Source organism: Lupinus angustifolius, chromosome LG20 (genome assembly GCF_001865875.1).
Source record: "Lupinus angustifolius cultivar Tanjil chromosome LG20, LupAngTanjil_v1.0, whole genome shotgun sequence".
Taxonomy (NCBI): Eukaryota; Viridiplantae; Streptophyta; class Magnoliopsida; order Fabales; family Fabaceae; genus Lupinus; species Lupinus angustifolius.
Genome location: NC_032028.1, coordinates 5,777,114 through 5,796,831, shown reverse-complemented (window position 1 = coordinate 5,796,831; position 19,718 = coordinate 5,777,114). Strand labels below are relative to the sequence as shown.

Here is a 19,718-nt window from a genome sequence, read left to right as displayed (position 1 = left end):
ATATATACATAAGAGTAATTTAAGTGAAAACAATTTTAATATAAAAATTACGATAATAATAAATCAGTATCATACAAATATACATAGATGATAAAGATTATAAGTTACTCAATTATCATATCATCACTTAAAAAAACTATGTTTAATCTTATCAATTCAAATAATATATATATTAATTTGTTCTTATTTCTCATATTAAAAATTGTTATCACTTGTATCATTTTCTCTACATACATATATACATGTCAATAATATTTAATAGATGAGTTTTAATTGGTACCTACTATTATTATTAATATTCACAATCTTTTATATGCATAATCTCTAAATACCTTTTAGGCCATCTAAATTTATGTTGATGATCAATATAAATTTATGTTTGTTAATTAGTTCAAAAGTTCGTAACTTTAACTAAAACTAATTCAAGCTGAAAAAATAATTTGATAATAAACTTAACTCAATACATAACAAATTGAACCGAACTGAGTTATCTCCACTCCACCCCTACTAAATGCCAAATTAACATAGGAAGGAACTTGTTTATTTTATGTATATTTTTTAGAGTACATAATCATTATATCCTAATGGTATTGCATTTTCACTAATGGAGAGGATCCATATTCAAATTGATAATAGAAAATTTTCAGGGACTTAATTGACAATGTAAAAAATTCACAGACTGTGTGATACAAAAATTTAGAAGGTGAAAACTAGTATATTTGAATGAAAATATGAAGCCTTTGAAGGTTTACTCTGATATATATTCATGAGTATCATATTCTTGCTTATTACAGAATTATAGTGCTTAATCAAAAAGCTGCACATGATGATGTTGCATAAACAAAACTGATTAACTGTAAATAATACTATTATATTAAACTATATTAAAAAATAAATTACAAACAGGGTGGACTTGATTTTGCTGCCTTCTCATATAGCATGTTGCTATACACAATTACACACAGTAAGCTGCATAACAAGGTAATGAGAGAAGAACCGAAAGAAATCCAACAAGTGAGATGATCAGTCAAAGCATTATATACTTTGAAAGCAACACAAACGATGTTTTTGTTGCCTTTAAATTCCACTGTTTCCTCAAAGCAAGAAGCTATTTCCTATAACAGATAAATCATCCAGAGTATTCTCGACTCAACTCTCTTTTGGATTGACAATTTATGAGAAGATGTGTTCTCACTGGATTATTGGCTAACCTCATGCTCACTCCCAAGGCTTAGGTTCTTATAATTTGCAGCCATGCCGTTGTTGTTATTGTCTAGCAAGTTTACTTCTTCGAACTCGCCTTCGACAACATTTGACGAAGAGGATGATGAGCCATCAGGGTTCTCTTGCAGGTTGAGAGCAAATTCTAGATTCCAACACAGATCATTCATGGATGGCCGGTCGAGTCCATGATCAGACAAACACTTCTCAGCTGTATCTGCAAACTTCTTCAAGCTTTCAGGGTTGATCTTTCCTTTGAGACTAGGGTCAATAATATCATCCAATGCCCCTTTTCTTTTGCATGTCAAAGCCCATTCAGCTAGGCTCACTTGTTCCTTTGGAAGGCTAGGGTTCAGAGCAGGCCTTGCACAAAGAGCCTCAAACAGGACAACCCCAAATGAGTATACATCAGACTTCTCAGTCAATTGTTGCCTCCTGAAATATTCAGGATCCAAGTATCCAAAACTACCCTTTACCACAGTGCTAACATGACCTTGGTTCATGTTTGGACCAGTTTTTGACAATCCAAAATCTGAAACCTTGGCAACGAAGTTTTCATCAAGGAGAATGTTAGTTGTTTTGACATCTCTATGAATGATGGTGTACTTTGCCCCAGTGTGAAGGTAATGAAGGCCTCTTGCTGCTCCAATGCATATCTCCAACCTTTGCTTCCATGAAAGAGTACTTATTGGTTTGTTTCCTTTGTAAAGATGTTCTCTCATGGTGCCAAGTGCCATGAAGTCATAAACCAAGCACATTTCCTCATCTTCCTCGCAGAATCCAATCAATGACACCAAGTGCTTGTGTCTTAGTTTAGAAAGCATCTCAATCTCAGTCTGGAATTCATTAACTCCTTGTTCTGATTGAGGGTTAGATCTTTTGATTGCCACTTTAAGGCCATTATCAATGACACCCTTGTAAACCTTTCCAAACCCTCCAACACCAATAACATTGGCCTCATCAAAATTCTTGGTCGCTTGCTTCATCTCTTGTAATGAGAAATAGCGGCACAGTCCTTGAGCCATGGCTGATAAGTTGGTACTGCCAACAGTACTCTTGCCAGAAATTGTAGATTTGGAGTTGCCGCTTAATTGTGAATTTCCATAGAGAGGAAGCCAGCTTGAGTTGTGTGAGTATGATCCAGGAGACATCTTCTTTTTGTGTACAACAATGCATATTGCGGTCACTAAGGCAACACCTATAGCACTTCCAGCAGCTCCACCAATAACAGAAGTCTTGCTATAATGTGTATCTTTTTCTTCGAATTTTTTTTCTTCCTCATGTTCAACCATCATTTCTGAAGGCTGAGGATTAGGCCCAGACAAGTTTGTGTCATTGAGTTTGAATATCTCCACTCCATTGAGTATAGCATCATAATACTCAGGCTTTGTATCAGGTGCTGGGTGCAGAGCAAGCCAAAGTGTATCTTCACCTGCCTGATCTTGCACATATACTACATAGTCTTTGTAAGTTGGTACTCCTTTACCTCCTGTCCACCCAATTACATCTGCTTGAGCCTGCGCCGATTGATTGTTGACATATATATTGAAAACAATCTCATTGACTTTGGAATAATAATAATCACAGAAATGCAACCTTGTAAGGTACATTGAATTTGGATCAACTTGGAAAATCCATGTGAGATTGTACCCCATGTTGATATCCTTATTATTGCCCATGGATCTTGATGTGGAGTAGACACTAGAAGGAGCAATGTACTGAGCCATTGTTTGGTAGTCAATTTTAACATCCTTGGCAACTTGATTGGTGACACCAGTGGCTGCACCATATATATAAGGTGTATCATCATACCACATTCTGCTTAGACCAGAATCTTGATTCGGAGATATGTATTGCCCACCAACATTTAATCTAAACATTGTTTGCAAATGTAAACTTTTCGCGTCCACGGTTTGGTCAGCGTACCCTACCAATGAAGCAGAATCAAACAACTCAGGCATTTGCATAAGCTGAATGCCATTGACAAAAGCAAAAGCCCCATTGTACTTATCAGAAGGCTTAAATACAAGGGTGAGAGTATCCGAATTCAAAGGCGCGAGCGAATACTCTCTATCAAGATAAGCTTGTGAGAGTGCCTGGCAAGTAATTGAAGCGCTGAAATTGCTGAGAAGGGTAACACCATTTGCAGTGACAGAGAAATATGAATTGGAAGGATTGTAACTATCATAAACAGAGGGATAGAAATGGAGCCTGAGCCAGTAACGCTTATCCGGCTGAACAGGGAATTTATAAGTTGCTTCTGATGTGAAAATTCTTGCTGTCATGTACGGAATCACAGACAAAAGTGAAGGGTCTTGGAATAAGGCTTTAGATGTGATGGAATTGCCTCCTGAAACATATTTATTGTCTGGTAACCATTCTCTTCCATCATCATCTTTGCCACCACCTTCTCCCAAGCCACACCCTAAGATCAATGGATCTGAGTCCTTGCTTGATGCATGAATAAGGGAATTCAACAAAACAAGGGTGCAAAGAAGAGATACAAGGGCATTGATAGCATGCATGTCTTTAATAAAAGATTAGGCGTACAGGAAAAAAAAAAGGGTGAGACAAGTTACAAGACAATAATAAAAAGGATGTTAATTTTCCTGTACGCCTTGAGAGGAAAAATAATGGGTTGTTTGGTTTTGTTCTCTAGTGGAAGAGGTTTATCTCTATCCCATGATAATTATTCGTGCATGGAAAGTTAAGATTGTAAAAAATAAACCTACCTGGAGTGGAGGGACCAAACCAGGCAAGAAACATAGGTGAAGTTTTTGTTTTATTTTTATTTTTTGTATTATGAAAACGTTGGACGATGGTTTCTTCCTTTCTTCATTTTGTTCTTTGTTTTTTTTTTCTCTTTGTCTTGTTTGATTGTTAACGTCTCAATGGTTGAGAAATGGTGGCTATTGGAAATTGATGATAGAGAGTGAGAATCGTAATTGAATGAAAATTAATTGTATTAAATATTTATTACTTTATCAATTTTTGTTTCACGTGAGGTTGAGTTATATTTAGATAGCTACTAAATTTAGTAGACAACAAAAAACAAATGCCATGGTTTTGTAGGTAATTTTTTGTAACAAATCACCCACAAAAACATGATTTATGATGAAATATAAGATATGATTATTATGGTTGTAAATGGCTAACAAAACAAAATCTATTGTGGCACATAGCTATTCCCCAAAATAGAAGCTATTTGTATGTGTGAATATTTATCGGCTGAGCAGTTATTATCACACGAGTAATTATATGCAGGTTTTCCTCCTCAAAAATTCTTTATTCCAGATTTTTTTATATATAAAAATTATATAAGACTACACTAAAATAAGAGTCGATTACAATGACACTCCATGAGTTTTAGTGAAATTATACATATCATCCATCATTTTTTACATCTACACAAACCTCCTCTAGTTTTTATACTTTCATTACACATTGATCACACCGCATGATAAATAAATGTAATATTTAACAAAAAAATATGATAAATACAATTAAGTTAAATAAAACATGGTATACTGTGAGAAAAATCCAAATAATATATAAATCAATGTATCTTTATTATTTTTTGTTATAAAATGCAACAACAATTCTAAAGAGATATAGTTTAAATTGCTCTTATATTATATCATAAGGAACCAAAAATAATAAAGAAATATCTACTCATATGTAGATATGTTCGTTGATTTTTTCAATTGAAGATATCTTGCATTAAAGTCTTATTTATTAATTTTTTGTGCTTATAGTAGGATAACTGAAGGAGTGATTTATTTTCAATGACGTGTGCGGTGACGAGGGTTATATTCGATATGGTGTCTCTTATTGTTGCTTCACCGTTGAAGCATTATTGTAGGTTAGTTTTCTATATATTTATGCATATATTATTTTGTTTGTAGAATTTTCTACTCAAAATAATCATTATTTTGACAAAGAGTATATGGATTGTTGAAACCAGGTTGTAATATAACAGTTCAAAATGGCGCCGACAGCAATGGATGGTACAAAGGAAGAGAAAAGTTAATAGTCCGTGACAATATGGTAATTTGATCATTTTTCTTTCAATTTGTAAAGAAATAATTGTTTGAAAGTAAGCACTAGACAATGTATTATATGTTATCCTACTTAAACTATAACAAGAAATTGTTCGTGTCTTTATAGTCATTTTGATATTATTTTAGAAAAATGATTTTAACATCACAAAATCAATCACTAACTTTAAATTAAAGTTTACATTTTGTGATAATATCATTTTTATTGTGTTTAATGTCAGCTTGTGATGTATAATGATTTGTATATTGATTTAAGAGTATATTTTTAGTGTACCATTTAGGTTTTTATTCCACTGTATTTAAGACTTTCAATTTGATCGACTAGAAAATTCATTCAAGACCAAAAGTGTAATAGAATCAAATCTTCTAAGATGGAAAATTATGTAATTTAAGGTACGTTATTATTATTTGCATTTATTTGAGGAAAAATATTTTATGTTGTGTGCAAAATTGCTTAATTAACATTTTCACTACGTTATGAAACATTTATTGGTCATTTATGTTATTTTAAAATTTAGTTAATATAAAATCAATAAAACGCTTAACAGGTTAACTTCTTCCATACTCACAGTTATCATGCATCCATAACATACATAAATATACGGCTGTTACAATTTATAATATTAAAGTACAACCATTATATTACATTATATAATATTAAAGTATAATTATTGTAATATTTGTTTCGTAACAGTGTAATAATATATTTTCATAAAATTTGAATTGTAACTATAGTATTATAACCAACAAAATTTATAAATTTGAATATAAATGTTTGTTGATTATTTATGTTATTTTAAAATTTATTTCATATAAAATCAATAGAACGTTGACCAAGTTAACATCTTCTATACCCACAGTTACACTACATTCATTATATTAAAAAAAACATAAATGTGTCGTCGTTACGATATATAATATTAAAACACAAACATTATATTACGTTATATAATATTAAAGTGTAATCATTATAATATTAAAACTGTAACAGTGTAATAATATATTTTCACAAAATTCGAATTGTAAAAATGATTGTAACTGCAGAATTGTAATAAGCAAAACTAATAGATTTTAATATACAGTTTGTGATTTTAACTTTTACTCTATTCGTTTAGAAAGTGATCAACTATATTTTTAACTAATGAATGATTTGATATTTTACATTTAACATAAAATATCAATCTTAGGAAAATGACTAATTCAAATATCAGTACAATTTCAATCAAAGTTATTACAGATTCCTTAATTTTAGAAAATATTCACTATAAATGTGAATTTATAATCATTTATTGTTTAATTATGTAATAGGTAATAACAAATATTTATAGATCATAATAAATATGTATTCTTTAATTTTAAACAATACTCATTATTGATATATTTTGTTTAGAATTTAGATTTGATTCTAATATTGCAATGTTAATATTGTAGTATTCAAATAGTAACGATAAGAAATATAACAGAGAAATAATATTATTAATTTTTTGTTATTAATATCTGTCAGTGGTTATTAAGAGTAGTAACAATAGTAGTTTTTCAATTTTATTTGTTTGCAGTTATTTTATAGTCAAATAATAATAATTTACTTTTTGAAATTAATCCTATTTTATAGTCAAATAATACTGAGTTATAAATTTATTAATAATTTTTAATTAATATGATAATGATGTGTTTCTCAGTAATTTATAAAGTCTCATGCCCCATCTTCCAACAGAATAATATAAAGTATAACGAGATCTTTTTCTATCTCTATTCTATAGATAAAATCAACCACCAAAAGTAGAATTGTAACCTTAGGAAAATTACAAATTTAAATATTAATACAATTTCAATCAAGGTTATTTTTTATTCTTTAATTTTAGACAATGTTCATTATACATAGGTTTATAATCATCTGTCGTTTAATTCTAAAATAACTAATAAGAAATATGTATACCATATATCTATTCTAAATAATATAAATAGAACTTCAATAATAACATAAATGAAGAAACTAATTTCAAATAATGAAAATATTAAGTCAAATATGTATGTGATAAAAGTTATAGTTTATATTAGAAAAATAATATAAACATAATAATAACTTTCATATGTAAACATTTATTTATTAAAGTTATTGATATTAAAATTAATTTTAAATATTCATATTTATCATTGTACGAATTCATAATAATAAAAATATCAAATTGTATAAAATATAATGAGCCATAATCTAAAATAAAGGTACTAATAATATCATTTTTATTAAAGTTAACTAATACTAGAATTGTGATAAAGAAAATAATAATGTATCCATTGAGAATAATCTTCTTCCAAATAAAAAAATGAAACTTCCATTTTTTAAGGTAATTTTTTTTGTAATAAAGTCTCTACAAAAATCATAATGTATAATTGGCCCTTATACAAAAAAATAATATTTTTTTGTTTAAAAAAAGGTCATATCTTTGATTTAATTGTGATAATGAAATTGATTCTTCTATATTTATCATATTATAAACAATCTTAAGATAAACAAAGATGTATGCATTGTAACACATATTGGATTTATATTTTATTTGAATTATTTCTTATTCCTTAATTTAGGCAATGCTCATTATTTATATATATTTTTAGAGTTTAGATTTGATTCTAATATTGAAATGTTACTTTTTAAAATAGTAACAATAGTAAACATATCATAAAAAATATATTAAGAATGGACAACATAATTTTTTTTTGTATCTATTAGTCAACCAAATATATAGACTATAGAGTGATTAACATTTTGTTAATTAATTATTTTCATATGTAAAACATTTTTCTGAACCAACTTTCCAGTTCCCAAAGGTAAGAAATTAAAACATTTAGTGATTTAATTATCATTTTTAAATTAAATCATTATTAATTTATATTATTAGTGTTCCAATTTAAGGATTTTTTTATTGTTTAAATTTTTACTCAATATATTTTGCTAATTATATGTTCAATTAATTATTGCATATGTAAAAATATTTTTTGCATTTACTTTTATATCTACGTATACAACCATGAATTTTTCATTTTTCCATTTAATGCTAATTTCCATTGCATTTAATATTTTCATTTTCACAATTCATAATTTACAGAATCATTTAAGAAGTTTTCAAAGTAATACATATATTATTTATTAATACTAAAAAGTCATTTAATATTTCCTCATACTCTTCAATGGTTAGGCTTGGGGTATACATGTGGTTGTGTAAAAAATACATCTTAGTGTTCAATTTTTACAAGCATTTTAGTTGCTCTTACCTTTGGTTTTCTTCTTGCATTTTAAAAGTTTTGTTGCCTTAAGAGCTTCTATAATTTTCTCATTACTTTTCACTATTTTGCTTATGATGTGTTATGTTTGCTTTTTATCTAATATTACCATCAATTTCTTATGCTTTCTAAATGTTTAGGCCATTTACTTCCGTTTTCAATCATTATTTTTCTTCTCTATGTTATGTGTTAACATCATGCTTTCAAATCTCTAAATGACTCTCATATGTGTTATTGAGGTTTATTGGTGGTAACAAGTTCTTAGTTATCAATTAATTATATATCAACCTAATAACGTAAACTCGATGCATAATATTGAAAATCTCTTAAGCACATACATGATTGTGTTGACTTCAATGTAAATTTATGTTTGACTAATGAATATATGTTTATTCTGTCCCATATTGGAGGTGAACTTATGGATTTTATAATTATTCTTGATAATACAAAAGGTGTGAAAACATTTTGCACATGATAGATATATAGACATCAAGTAAAAATTGAATAATTACAACAAAAAACACATACAATTTAATTAGTTTACAATATTTGTGTTTTTATATATTTTATTTTAATTTTATCAAATTATTACACAATATAATATATATATAATAATATTGATACTTGCGTGCTTCTAAACATGCATCAAAATCAATATGTCTCATGCAATGTTATGAAACTCGAGTCGGACATCAACCCGGAAGAGGTTCCATATAGGTTCTAACCAGTTTAACCGGTTAGACCGTCCAATGGACCGGATGACATCATATATGATATATAATTATTAAAATAAGTGAATAACACACTTACCAATATCATATTTTGCATAATATAACATATACAAATTAAAATAAAAGTGCATCAAACAAGTTTAATTTTTATATAATTAGAATTATAAATCAACACAATTATTTCATTACACTATGTGTTACTGTTTATTAGAATAGAAATTAGCAAAACTAAAAATTATGTCTTACCATTCAAGACTAGTAATTACAATAGGATACTATTTAAAACTCACATACTATTTTTTATTATGTAGTGGTACACAACTGTCTACATCTTGCAGTGGATAGAGAAAGGAAAAGGTAAAAAGACATTGGCATGATGTGCAAGCAAAACAAAGAAACCATTTGATTTGATAACATAATATTTTTTATTATTTAGTGGTCCACATCTCCTAGTTTTGGGGTTTTACCGTGAAGAAGTGATACTTTAAAACTAGCATATTGTTTCTTAGTGAATATGAGAATGAATGTGAAAATAATGTGAAAAACAACAAATTAAAATTAGTGGTACACAACACCTAAGTCTCGGGTACCACTTTGTTTTACAATTTTTATTCCTTATGAAATGAAACCAGGAAAAAAATGAAGGCAAAAAGCCCGAAACCTATAACAGTGAGAAACCATACTACAACAGTGACGGTGAGAAGGCTTCCTATGGCGACAATGGTTCTCCTATACAGGTCTTCATCACTCCACGCTTTTCTTCCTACTCTACATGTGTGACTTCTCATTTCTCTTCTTCTCCTTCGTGCATGTTTCCTCTTTAGAGTATTAAACTTTATTTTTTTTATTTGCAGTTATGGGCCGACTGATCTAACTTACCGGGTTATTCCGAGTTAAGCTGGTCAAACCCGGTTGAACCGGATTTCAAACGGTCAGAAATAGTCTGAAAGGGAGGGCGGGCTATTGGGTGAAACGGGACCGCTTGTGGTAGCGGCCGACGGTTAGACCAGTCGAACCATCCGATCCGGTCCTAATAACCTTGGTCTCATGCGAATGCACATGTAATATGCATATTCTTAACCATCTGAATGCATGAGTAACATGCATGTTCTTAACCATGTGAATGCACATGTAACACATGTGTTCTTAACCATGCGAATGAACGAGTAACATGTGCGTTCTTAACCATGCGAATGCACGAGCAACATGTGTATTCTTAACCATGTGAATGTACATGTAACATGTGTGTCCATAACTATACGAATGCACAAGTAACATATGTGTTTTTAACCAAATGAATGCACGAGTAACATGAGTGTTCTTAACCATGCGAATATACGAGTAACATATATGTTCTTAACCATGCAACATAAAATTACTGCCCGTGCAAATGCACGAGTACTAGTTATATACAAAGTTTTATATCATCACAAATCAACATGTAACTTTTATTAATATAGAGCATAGATGTGAGTAATTTTTTAGAGAAAAAGATTAATACATTGACAGTGTACAAAATTTTCATATTGTCACTGTATTATCTATCATTCATTCATTTTCAATCACCATTGATTTAAAAAAAATAATGCAAATGAATGGTAGATAGTGTACTAACTGTGTATATATTTTTTAGGCGTATAGATTTAATACTCTCAAATTTTTACATCAATCATCATACTACTTTAATTCTTATTATTAATCCATGTTTATTTGAAATATTCAATTAGCTGGAATATAACAAACCTTGTTTCTTTAACAGATTTTAGAATAAACACAATTTTTTTTAGAAAAACACAAGGAGGCACATTTGGTCTCTAAGATTAAAGTATCATAGTCAATTTAATTATTTATTTACCAATTGGAGACTTTCATTTTTAATGATAAAATTTGTGCAGATAATTTTTTTTTTGGTGAATTGGCTCCTCAAACTATATTTTTATCAAGAGGTATTACGATTATTATATTAATTTTTATTTAAATGGAAAATTATAAGAAGGCCTTGAGACTTGCTTAATTAAGCTACACTTGCCCTCTTCCCAATTCAAATGTAATTATGCTACCCTTTCTTATAAATATTGAGCAACATTAAAAGTACACATAATGGTAGAAAGACTTGTATTTTATATTAATATATCAATAAAAATTTGACAATATATTAAAATTTTTATTCTAATTAAAATTTAGTCCTAAATTATAGTACCAAAAAATTATAAATATATTTGTTTTGAAGTTGGATACATGTGTTTTTTCTCCACATTATGGATACATGTATATGGTTCAAGGTATGTGCCATGATATTTTATTTTATTATAAGACTTTTTGTAAGCTAGATAAGCTGGATGTGTGATTAGCTGTACGCCAATTTAATATTGGTATATAAGGTAAATGAGATACTTATGATATATAATATAACTATAATATTGAGAATAATTAAGTAATATCTTAAAGGAGGTGGATATATCTTTCTCATACATTAATAATTAATACGGCCAGTCAATATGTCACTTGAAGGCTAAATGATCATCTGTGATTTAACTAGCGGAAATTAAATAGATAAGCCAGTGGTGCACAAGTTCGAAAGTTGATAAACTAAAAAGCATAAAAAGTATTAAAATAGTACGAATGGATCCAAATAGTAGAATCACAAAATAATGATGGTCCAAAGGTGTAATTAAATCAGATATGTTCTATCATATAGTAGTATGAGGAAAAAAAATGTATGCATTAGAGTTTTGTATAGTCTCAGTTTATTCTATATTATTCCTTTTTAATCATTGTTATCTTTTTAAAAATAATAATAATGTAAATAAATTTGAATGATATATTTACTCTATATAAATTTTTATACTAATTGTGTATAGAAATTATTCTTTAATATTATAACTACTAAATTAGCTTGTGTATAAATAAATCATAATAGGCCTGCCTTTGTTAACCTCATCTTCCAAAGGGTTTCGGCAATAATTTACAAAAGCCCACCACTTCTCATTATACAAAATACTTCATTCCAAAAACAAAGTTATACTTTTTTTTGTTTCTTATCCTCAACCAGAATGTTGACAAAATCTTTTATAAAAAGACCATAATAACAAATTTATCTAAATTTGAGATAACTCAACATGCTTAGAGTGACAGAGTCACACAAATTACCACCTCATTAAAAACTTTTCACTCTTATAGTAATTATCTTAAAAATAATAAGTGGTGATACATGATTCATTGATAGTCTTTGGAAAAATTATTCATGTTAATTTTTTGTACTATGTGTGATTGTCCCTCCCAACAAATATCGCTCACAAGAATCGAATCATTGATATTTTAGTTGTTGTGAGATCTAACAGAGCCTTACATCACTAGACTAATACATTGTTGGTACTTACTAATAAATTTCTAACCAAACAATCACCTTTAAATATTTTTTTACAAAAATTAAAATTGATTAGAAATAATAGTGCAATAATTATATTTTAAAATATTTCCTTACAAGGTTAATTATATTGAACTTATTTTCATAAATTAAAAATTAGTGGAGAATTGTACCCAAAAATTAATGGAGATGGAATGAGAGATTAACTATGAAAATTTTAATTGCTAATTCTTAATCTAATGATTAAGAATAGAGGGTGAACTACGTTAAAAAAAAGACCAAGTATCTCAAATTATTCAAGTGGAAATCAATCGAGTTGAGTTGAAGATGACTCGAGTCGAGTTTTATGTCAAACTATTTTTTTCAACTCAAGTCCATCTTATGAAAATTTACAAACTTTCAAGCAGATTAATAAACTTAAATCTATGTCTTTCATCGGTATAATTTAAATGACTTACAAGGTATTGGTGGATTAATAGATATATATGTTGAGTTTATGAATATTAATAATAAATATGACTATCAAATAAAGTTCATATAATAAAGATTATCTACATGTATATGTTTGTATAGAAAATAAGTCAAGTGAAAACAATTTTTTATATGAGATAATTAATATGTAGCATTGAATTTATTGAATTATCAAGATTAAAAAATACACGTACATAACATTTTAAGTTATTATTAACTAACTTTTAATGTTAACCATATACATATTTGTATGACACTAATTTATTTTTCATAATTTTTATATAAGAATTATTCTCATTTTAGTCATTCTTGTGTATATATGTATATAATCAAGTCGACCCATGATTTCTACGAATCAAAACTATATTTAATACAAGTTCAACTCATTTATTTAACGACATTTATTTTTAGCTCATGTTTAACTTATTTAATTTATAAACCAAATTTATTAAGCTAAATAACTACTAAAATTTGGAATCTACCCTAGCCTTGGTCCATAGGGTGGTTAGGATAAACTTTTTACAAAATGATAAATCTAATATTCAAATTTGTGACCTCTCACATAAAATTTTCCAATTCCATAAAATTGGTTGTGAAATTACATTTTCTTTAATGAAATGACATTCGAAATATAAAAATTGATGTTAAGAGATTTAATTCTTATTCCAAAGTTTAATTGCTAAACGCTAGTGCCAAATGATACGTTAGTTTATTTTTTTTTGTCCGGTCCTATTCCTGATATATTATTAGCAAACACAGTCGCATGTTGTTAAAATGCAGACACACTGGTGAAGATGCAAAAAAAAAAAAATTAAGAGATTCAAAGTAAATAAATACAATAAAAATTGAAATATTCAAAACTTACAAACTTTCCTATTACATTTTTCAATATATATTTTCTTATGTTCTATTTCATTAACAAGTATCCACTATTAGAGAATAATTTAGATCGATAGATAATTATTTTATCTAGGATTTAGTAATATTTAAATTGATAGAGAATTATCTTATCTATAAATAAGTTAGTCCCAGACAACTTATTATATAAATAGAAGTTGTTACAAATGGTAATATGATAAACTAAAATAAGAACACAGATACAAATAAAGTATAAATAAATTTAGATAAAACAAAATTAACTAAATCATAAATAAAATAATTCTTTATCAATATAAGTATACTAACATCCACAACCCTTATTTGTAAGTTGACATTTGGAGCAAATATAAAATATATCTAGCAAACTATTTTCAAATCTTAATTTTCTATTACTTATCCCTAAAACTAACTCCTAAAGAGATACTAAAAATGATACACAATGACATATCATGGACAACTGAATAAGTTCAAAAAAGCAACTAGACCCTCTTAATTTTTAGTTATTATTGTTTTATTTAGATTTTATTTTACCAGAATATAGTTTCACCCTTCAATAAAGCACAAATGAACCTACTAAATATTACTCAACTTCCTCCTAAAATGTTGCCTCTGACAGTTACAAATGGATGGTGCAATATAATACCTAACATACCATTAATAGAATACATTATCTCCATCAAGTTCTTATACCACTTTTGCTTCATTATTTTAATTCAATCTCCGCCTCACCACCACCGTGATCACTACTCGGCGGCGAGGCGTAGCAAGGTTCCCCTTGCTGCCTCTGCCAACACACCAAACATATTTTGTTATTATTACTTGACCCGCAAGCAAGAGCAAAAAAAGAAAAATCCCCTTGTGTATTACTATAGCTATGAGCGAAGAAGAAAAACAAGATAAAAATGTGTTATCTTCATGCCCAAATGAGTCAGAGGAGGAGTTGCAGCATATGCCATTGGCACCACCACCATGGAAAAGCCGAAAACACCTGTCGAAGCAGCTGTCTATGTGCGAAAAACCAAGAGACATTGCGTGGGAAAGAAGGCGCCGCCAAGAGCGAAGGAGGAGTACTACTCAAGATTGTGATGATATCACAGATGAAGACCTGAATGAGCTTAAAGGGTGTATAGAATTGGGGTTTGGATTCAATGAGGAAGATGGACAGACACTTACCAACACATTGCCAGCACTAGATCTTTATTTCGCTGTGAACCGCAGGTTATCGCCGAGCCCTGTCTCTACTCCTCATAGCATTGGTGGTAGTTCTTCGTCGTTCGGAAGCCCTAGGAGTGACTCTGACTCTTGGAAGATATGTAGCCCAGGTAACATCATATGACATTATATTGTTGTTGCCTAAGATTGCTTAAGGTTTTGTGTTGTTTTTGTTTGTCCTAGACAGGCTTAGGGAAAGTATCATAAGGATTGTGCCTTGTTATTTCTCATTTGTCCCTATAACTGGACAATTTTGAGCAGTGTTATTTGAATAAGTGGTTCCTACAACTTCTCATGATACTCATATAATTCAATACTCAATGTATATGCAATTTCCTAAATTTCAAACTTTTAATTTGTTAGACCATGGCAAGAATTGCAGCCTAGGTGACATCACATCATTGTTGCCTAAGAATGCCTAAAATCTCATGTTTCTGTGTTTTTATGAAGGCCTCTTAGTTAAGGTCACCCTTTAAGCCATATGAAAGAACTTAGAACCTTTCCAAGTAGCTACTGGCACGTTCAGGGAGAGCATTGTAAGACAAAATCGAGTGTATTATTTAAACAACTTATTCAGACAACTTCTCTTGATAGAGGATAATTTGATGCATACAGAATTATGCATACCGAAAAAACCATACTAAGGTGTGGTGGGAAGTTATCTAAATAAGTTATACACTTTTTTGACAAAATTTCATGTTTTTGGCTAATGTATTTGTGTTATGGTTTTCTAATAAGTTGTGTATCTATGCAATGTAGGGGATGACCCTGAACTGGTAAAGACCAAGTTAAGGCATTGGGCTCAAGCTGTGGCTTGTTCTGTCATTCAGTCTTCTTGAAATGAATGTTTTCTACTAGTGATGGCATTTCTAGAGGAAGAAAAAACCAGGGAAAAAATAATGGAAGAAGAGGTTGCTTAAAGTGTCAGCAGAGGCTTTCACAAGAAAGCTGTGGAGTTTTCTTTCTGGGTTTTTTTGTTGGAGCCTAACATATCAAATAGTTGGCTCCAATTTCAACACTGGTTAGAAGATAATGGACAAACCAATCATCACATTTTCTTTACCTCTTCTCTTCATATATTTTTTATCTGAAACTCTTACTCTCAGGGCCTAATCATATAGAAATTTTAAGTCACATGGTACAATTCCATAGTAATGTACTGGTATTGTGGCATTTCCTTACCATGTGGAAGATTAAATTCATATGGAGTGAGACTCATTAATCACCAACCATGAGTAGATAAGTTCTACCATCTTTAGCTTAGGATATAATTTGACATGAATTGTGATTGTATAAAGTATAGAGAAGTCTAATTTCAAATTGTAATTGCTTACTGTTTAATTTTGATTCTCTTCTTTACCCAACCAATGTTAATAGCATTTTTTAGATCTTTTGGTGGACGAAATTGGTGTTAAAAACTCTATTGTTGGTTAATAATTGGATAGGTAGTTAAAGAGGCATGCATAGTAAAGCATTTGGAGGGAGAGGCAGAGTAATTTTACACTAAACTTTAGATGGATATACAAACATACATTGAAATTCAAATTGGATCTTAAATTTATTAACTACTCCATATTTATAGATTGTAAATGGTATGATTGGTTTAGAAGTGAAAATGAAAGAAGAGAAGATAGAAATAAAGATTTTGAATAGAAAGAAAGTTACGAGGAACATAGTAAATTTTATGAGTTGTTTAGTAAAAGTGATATACAAAAGAATTTAAAGAAAAAGAAACGATTTTTTCCATACTAGACAATTAGATCCTTAAAACCAGTATTAAGTTGTAAATAAAATAAAGATATTCTAATAAATGCATATATTTTTGACTCATCCATCACACTTCTTCATTTAGGAAAGAAAATAAAAGTAGCACTTTTAGTTTATTTCTAATATATTTCTCTTGTATCAAACTTGAGAGATATAAACTTTCTCCTCTAACCATCTCTCCCTCTTTTCTTTCCTTCCTTACTCTTCTATATAAGTATAGTGTTAATTCTTCATTACATACAACCTTGTAATTATTGCACCCTATAAACATTAAAACTCAATAAGAAAAATGATATATTGGGCAAATAATTGAAGTTACTTAACTCAATAATAATAAGTGTAGTTAGCAGTGAAAATATGTTAATCTATGTAAGCATGATGTTAAACTATTTAAAAAGTAAAGTTATGACCTACTTAAAAATATGGTATAGTATATTTAATAATTTAATGTTGTGTATAGTTAAATTTACTAACAAAAAAACTAGTAAAAAGTTGGTTGAATGTTGAAAAGGAAAGGATTGAATATAAAACTTTTGATATGTTTAGTAAAAGTAGCTAAGAGTGGTGAAAATGGAAAGATGTTCATATTCTTTACCCGGGAAATGATTAAAGCAAGTTGAAAACTGAAAAAAAGAGAAGGGGGCAAAGCAAGAAACACCTCTCTATAAACAATTCTAAAAGAGAAGAGACATACACATAAACCTTCCATTTCCAGATCTACCCCTTTCAATGTCCACCAAAACCACCACCACCACCGCCTACGGCACCATCCCCACCGCCGTGACCCCACCACAACCCTCTAACCCGACCCAATCCCTAATCGCCACACCCCGCCCGTGGCGCGAACTCCTCGACCTCTCCGCCCTCTCCCCCCCGATCTCATACCCAAGCGCAATCTCGCGCGTGAAGCTCAACGTCTCTTACTTCCGATTCAACTACGCAATTATCACTCTCTTAATCCTCTTCCTCTCCCTCCTATGGCACCCTCTCTCCATGATCGTTTTTCTCATCGTTTTCGTCGCCTGGTTCTTCCTCTACTTCTCACGCGACGGTCCCGTTGTTGTTTTCAACAAAACCGTCGATGACCGGATCGTGCTCTTCGGGTTGGGGATGGTGACGGTTATTGCGCTCGTTGCGACGCACGTTGGGGTTAATGTGTTGGTTGCTTTGGTTGTTGTTGTTGTGGTTATCGGATTGCATGCTGCGTTTCGTGTTACTGGGGATTTGTTTCTTGATGAAGAGAATGCTGAGGAAGGTGGGTTGCTTTCTGTTGTGGGGAGTGATCAGAATCTGAGAACAAGTTATAACAGGATTTGATTTTGATTTAGGTTCGAGTTCGATTTTCGATTTAAAATTGTGAAGCGGGTAGGGTTTGTACTTGAATGTTTGAAGGGAAATGTTATGACTCTTAAACATGTATTCAAGGAATCAAGGTGGTGAGTGTGGATGGGGTTGTAACATTTGTGTATTTGTGTGTAGGAAAATCAGAGATAAAAAAAACTGAGTTGGGATTATGCGTTTTTTGTCAATTTCTGTAAGGTAGCTTGGAGGCTAGGACAATTTTTGGAGGAAGAGGATCAATTGAAATGGTAATATACAATGGATCTATTTTGATTGTTCAACATGTTATTTTTCATTTCCATGTTTACGGTCTTGTTTGTTTGGTGGTGTTCTATGTTCTAAGACCGAGTTAAAAACTAAAAAGTGAGATATGTTGGTTCCACTAAATCGGTGGAAAGGAATAGTTCTTTTGATAAGTTTGCAATTTTGCTGCACATTCTGGTTTTCCATTGCTAATCTGTAGAGTTCTGGTCCTCTGTTGTTAATAACATATTACAAAATAGTTTAGTTTTGTTAGTTTGTTTTCTTTTTGTGTTACCACCGGTGCTACTTGTTCAACGATGAAATCATTATGACATTTCTGATTGTATAGTTTACTTCTCTTTTATGATAGAATATTATGACGTTGTTCGATCCATGTAGTTGACCGTACCTAATGGGGTAAAGGCTTCATTGTTGTTGTATAGTTCACTTCTCTGTGTCCATATGCTCAAATATCTGGTAAAGGGCCCCTAGCATAATGTAACATGGTGTGCCTCTCATTGATTATCATTTTTCTGTAGCACTTTCTTTTGGGGTATTTCTCTTGGTAACTTTAACTATAAGAAATCATTGTTGAATATTGCTGGGTAAGAGGTAATGCTTATGGAATTTTGGGAAGGGGGCAAAAAAGGTGTCAAGAAGAACTTTGGGAAGAAAACTTTGATAATATTATAGCGAGGTGTGTGAAAGCGAGTCTGAAAGATGGAGGAGGAACGATTATCTGCGGATTAGTGTGTAGATGCAATGATGAGAAGCACCTGTCTCCAAGACTTGGAAATTAGCTTTGGTTCCTCTGGTTTCTCCATGTTTTATGTTGGAGAAGCTCAATTCAATCATGAATGGTATGAGAATGTCATTTCTGTCTTAACTTCTTTGTGTTCATCAGATATGATTAACGATTTTCATGCTACTATGAATATTTAAATTATCATGACTTTACATATTTGATGTTTGGTTGTTTTGGAGGGCGCTATCAATCAAGATGCAGCCCCAAAATTCTGAGTACATGCATCTAGGGGTGTCAAAACGGGCCGCCCGGCCCGTTTAGCCCGCGCCCGCAAATGCCCGCAATAATTTAAGCGGGCCGGGCATGCCCGCAATTAGTTAACGGACAAAAAGTCATGCCCTGCC

General features: G+C 30.4%; 3 protein-coding genes across 3 annotated transcripts; 2 read left to right on the top strand and 1 right to left on the bottom strand.

Moving 5' to 3' along the window:
• Nucleotides 696-4,093, bottom strand: LOC109335086 (receptor-like protein kinase ANXUR1). The gene has a single exon (XM_019571150.1). The coding sequence runs from the start codon at nucleotides 3,744-3,746 to the stop codon at nucleotides 1,200-1,202; it is 2,547 nt and encodes an 848-aa protein (XP_019426695.1). The 5' UTR covers nucleotides 3,747-4,093; the 3' UTR covers nucleotides 696-1,199.
• Nucleotides 14,435-16,586, top strand: LOC109335336. The gene is made up of 2 exons (XM_019571476.1): nucleotides 14,435-15,328; nucleotides 15,978-16,586. The coding sequence occupies exons 1-2, from the start codon at nucleotides 14,881-14,883 to the stop codon at nucleotides 16,055-16,057; spliced, it is 528 nt and encodes a 175-aa protein (XP_019427021.1). The 5' UTR covers nucleotides 14,435-14,880; the 3' UTR covers nucleotides 16,058-16,586.
• LOC109334999 (PRA1 family protein E) lies at nucleotides 17,580-18,632 on the top strand. The gene has a single exon (XM_019571019.1). It carries the CDS (start codon nucleotides 17,715-17,717, stop codon nucleotides 18,300-18,302), a length of 588 nt encoding a protein of 195 aa, XP_019426564.1. The 5' UTR covers nucleotides 17,580-17,714; the 3' UTR covers nucleotides 18,303-18,632.

Excerpts from the sequence above, each read along its gene's own strand:
- LOC109335086 (XM_019571150.1), bottom strand. The coding sequence starts at position 3,746 with ATGCATGCTATCAATGCCCTTGTATCTCTTCTTTGCACCCTTGTTTTG.
- LOC109335336 (XM_019571476.1), top strand. The coding sequence starts at position 14,881 with ATGAGCGAAGAAGAAAAACAAGATAAAAATGTGTTATCTTCATGCCCA. Across the intron at positions 15,329-15,977 it reads TTGGAAGATATGTAGCCCAG|GGGATGACCCTGAACTGGTA; the intron begins GTAACATCATAT and ends TATGCAATGTAG.
- LOC109334999 (XM_019571019.1), top strand. The coding sequence starts at position 17,715 with ATGTCCACCAAAACCACCACCACCACCGCCTACGGCACCATCCCCACC.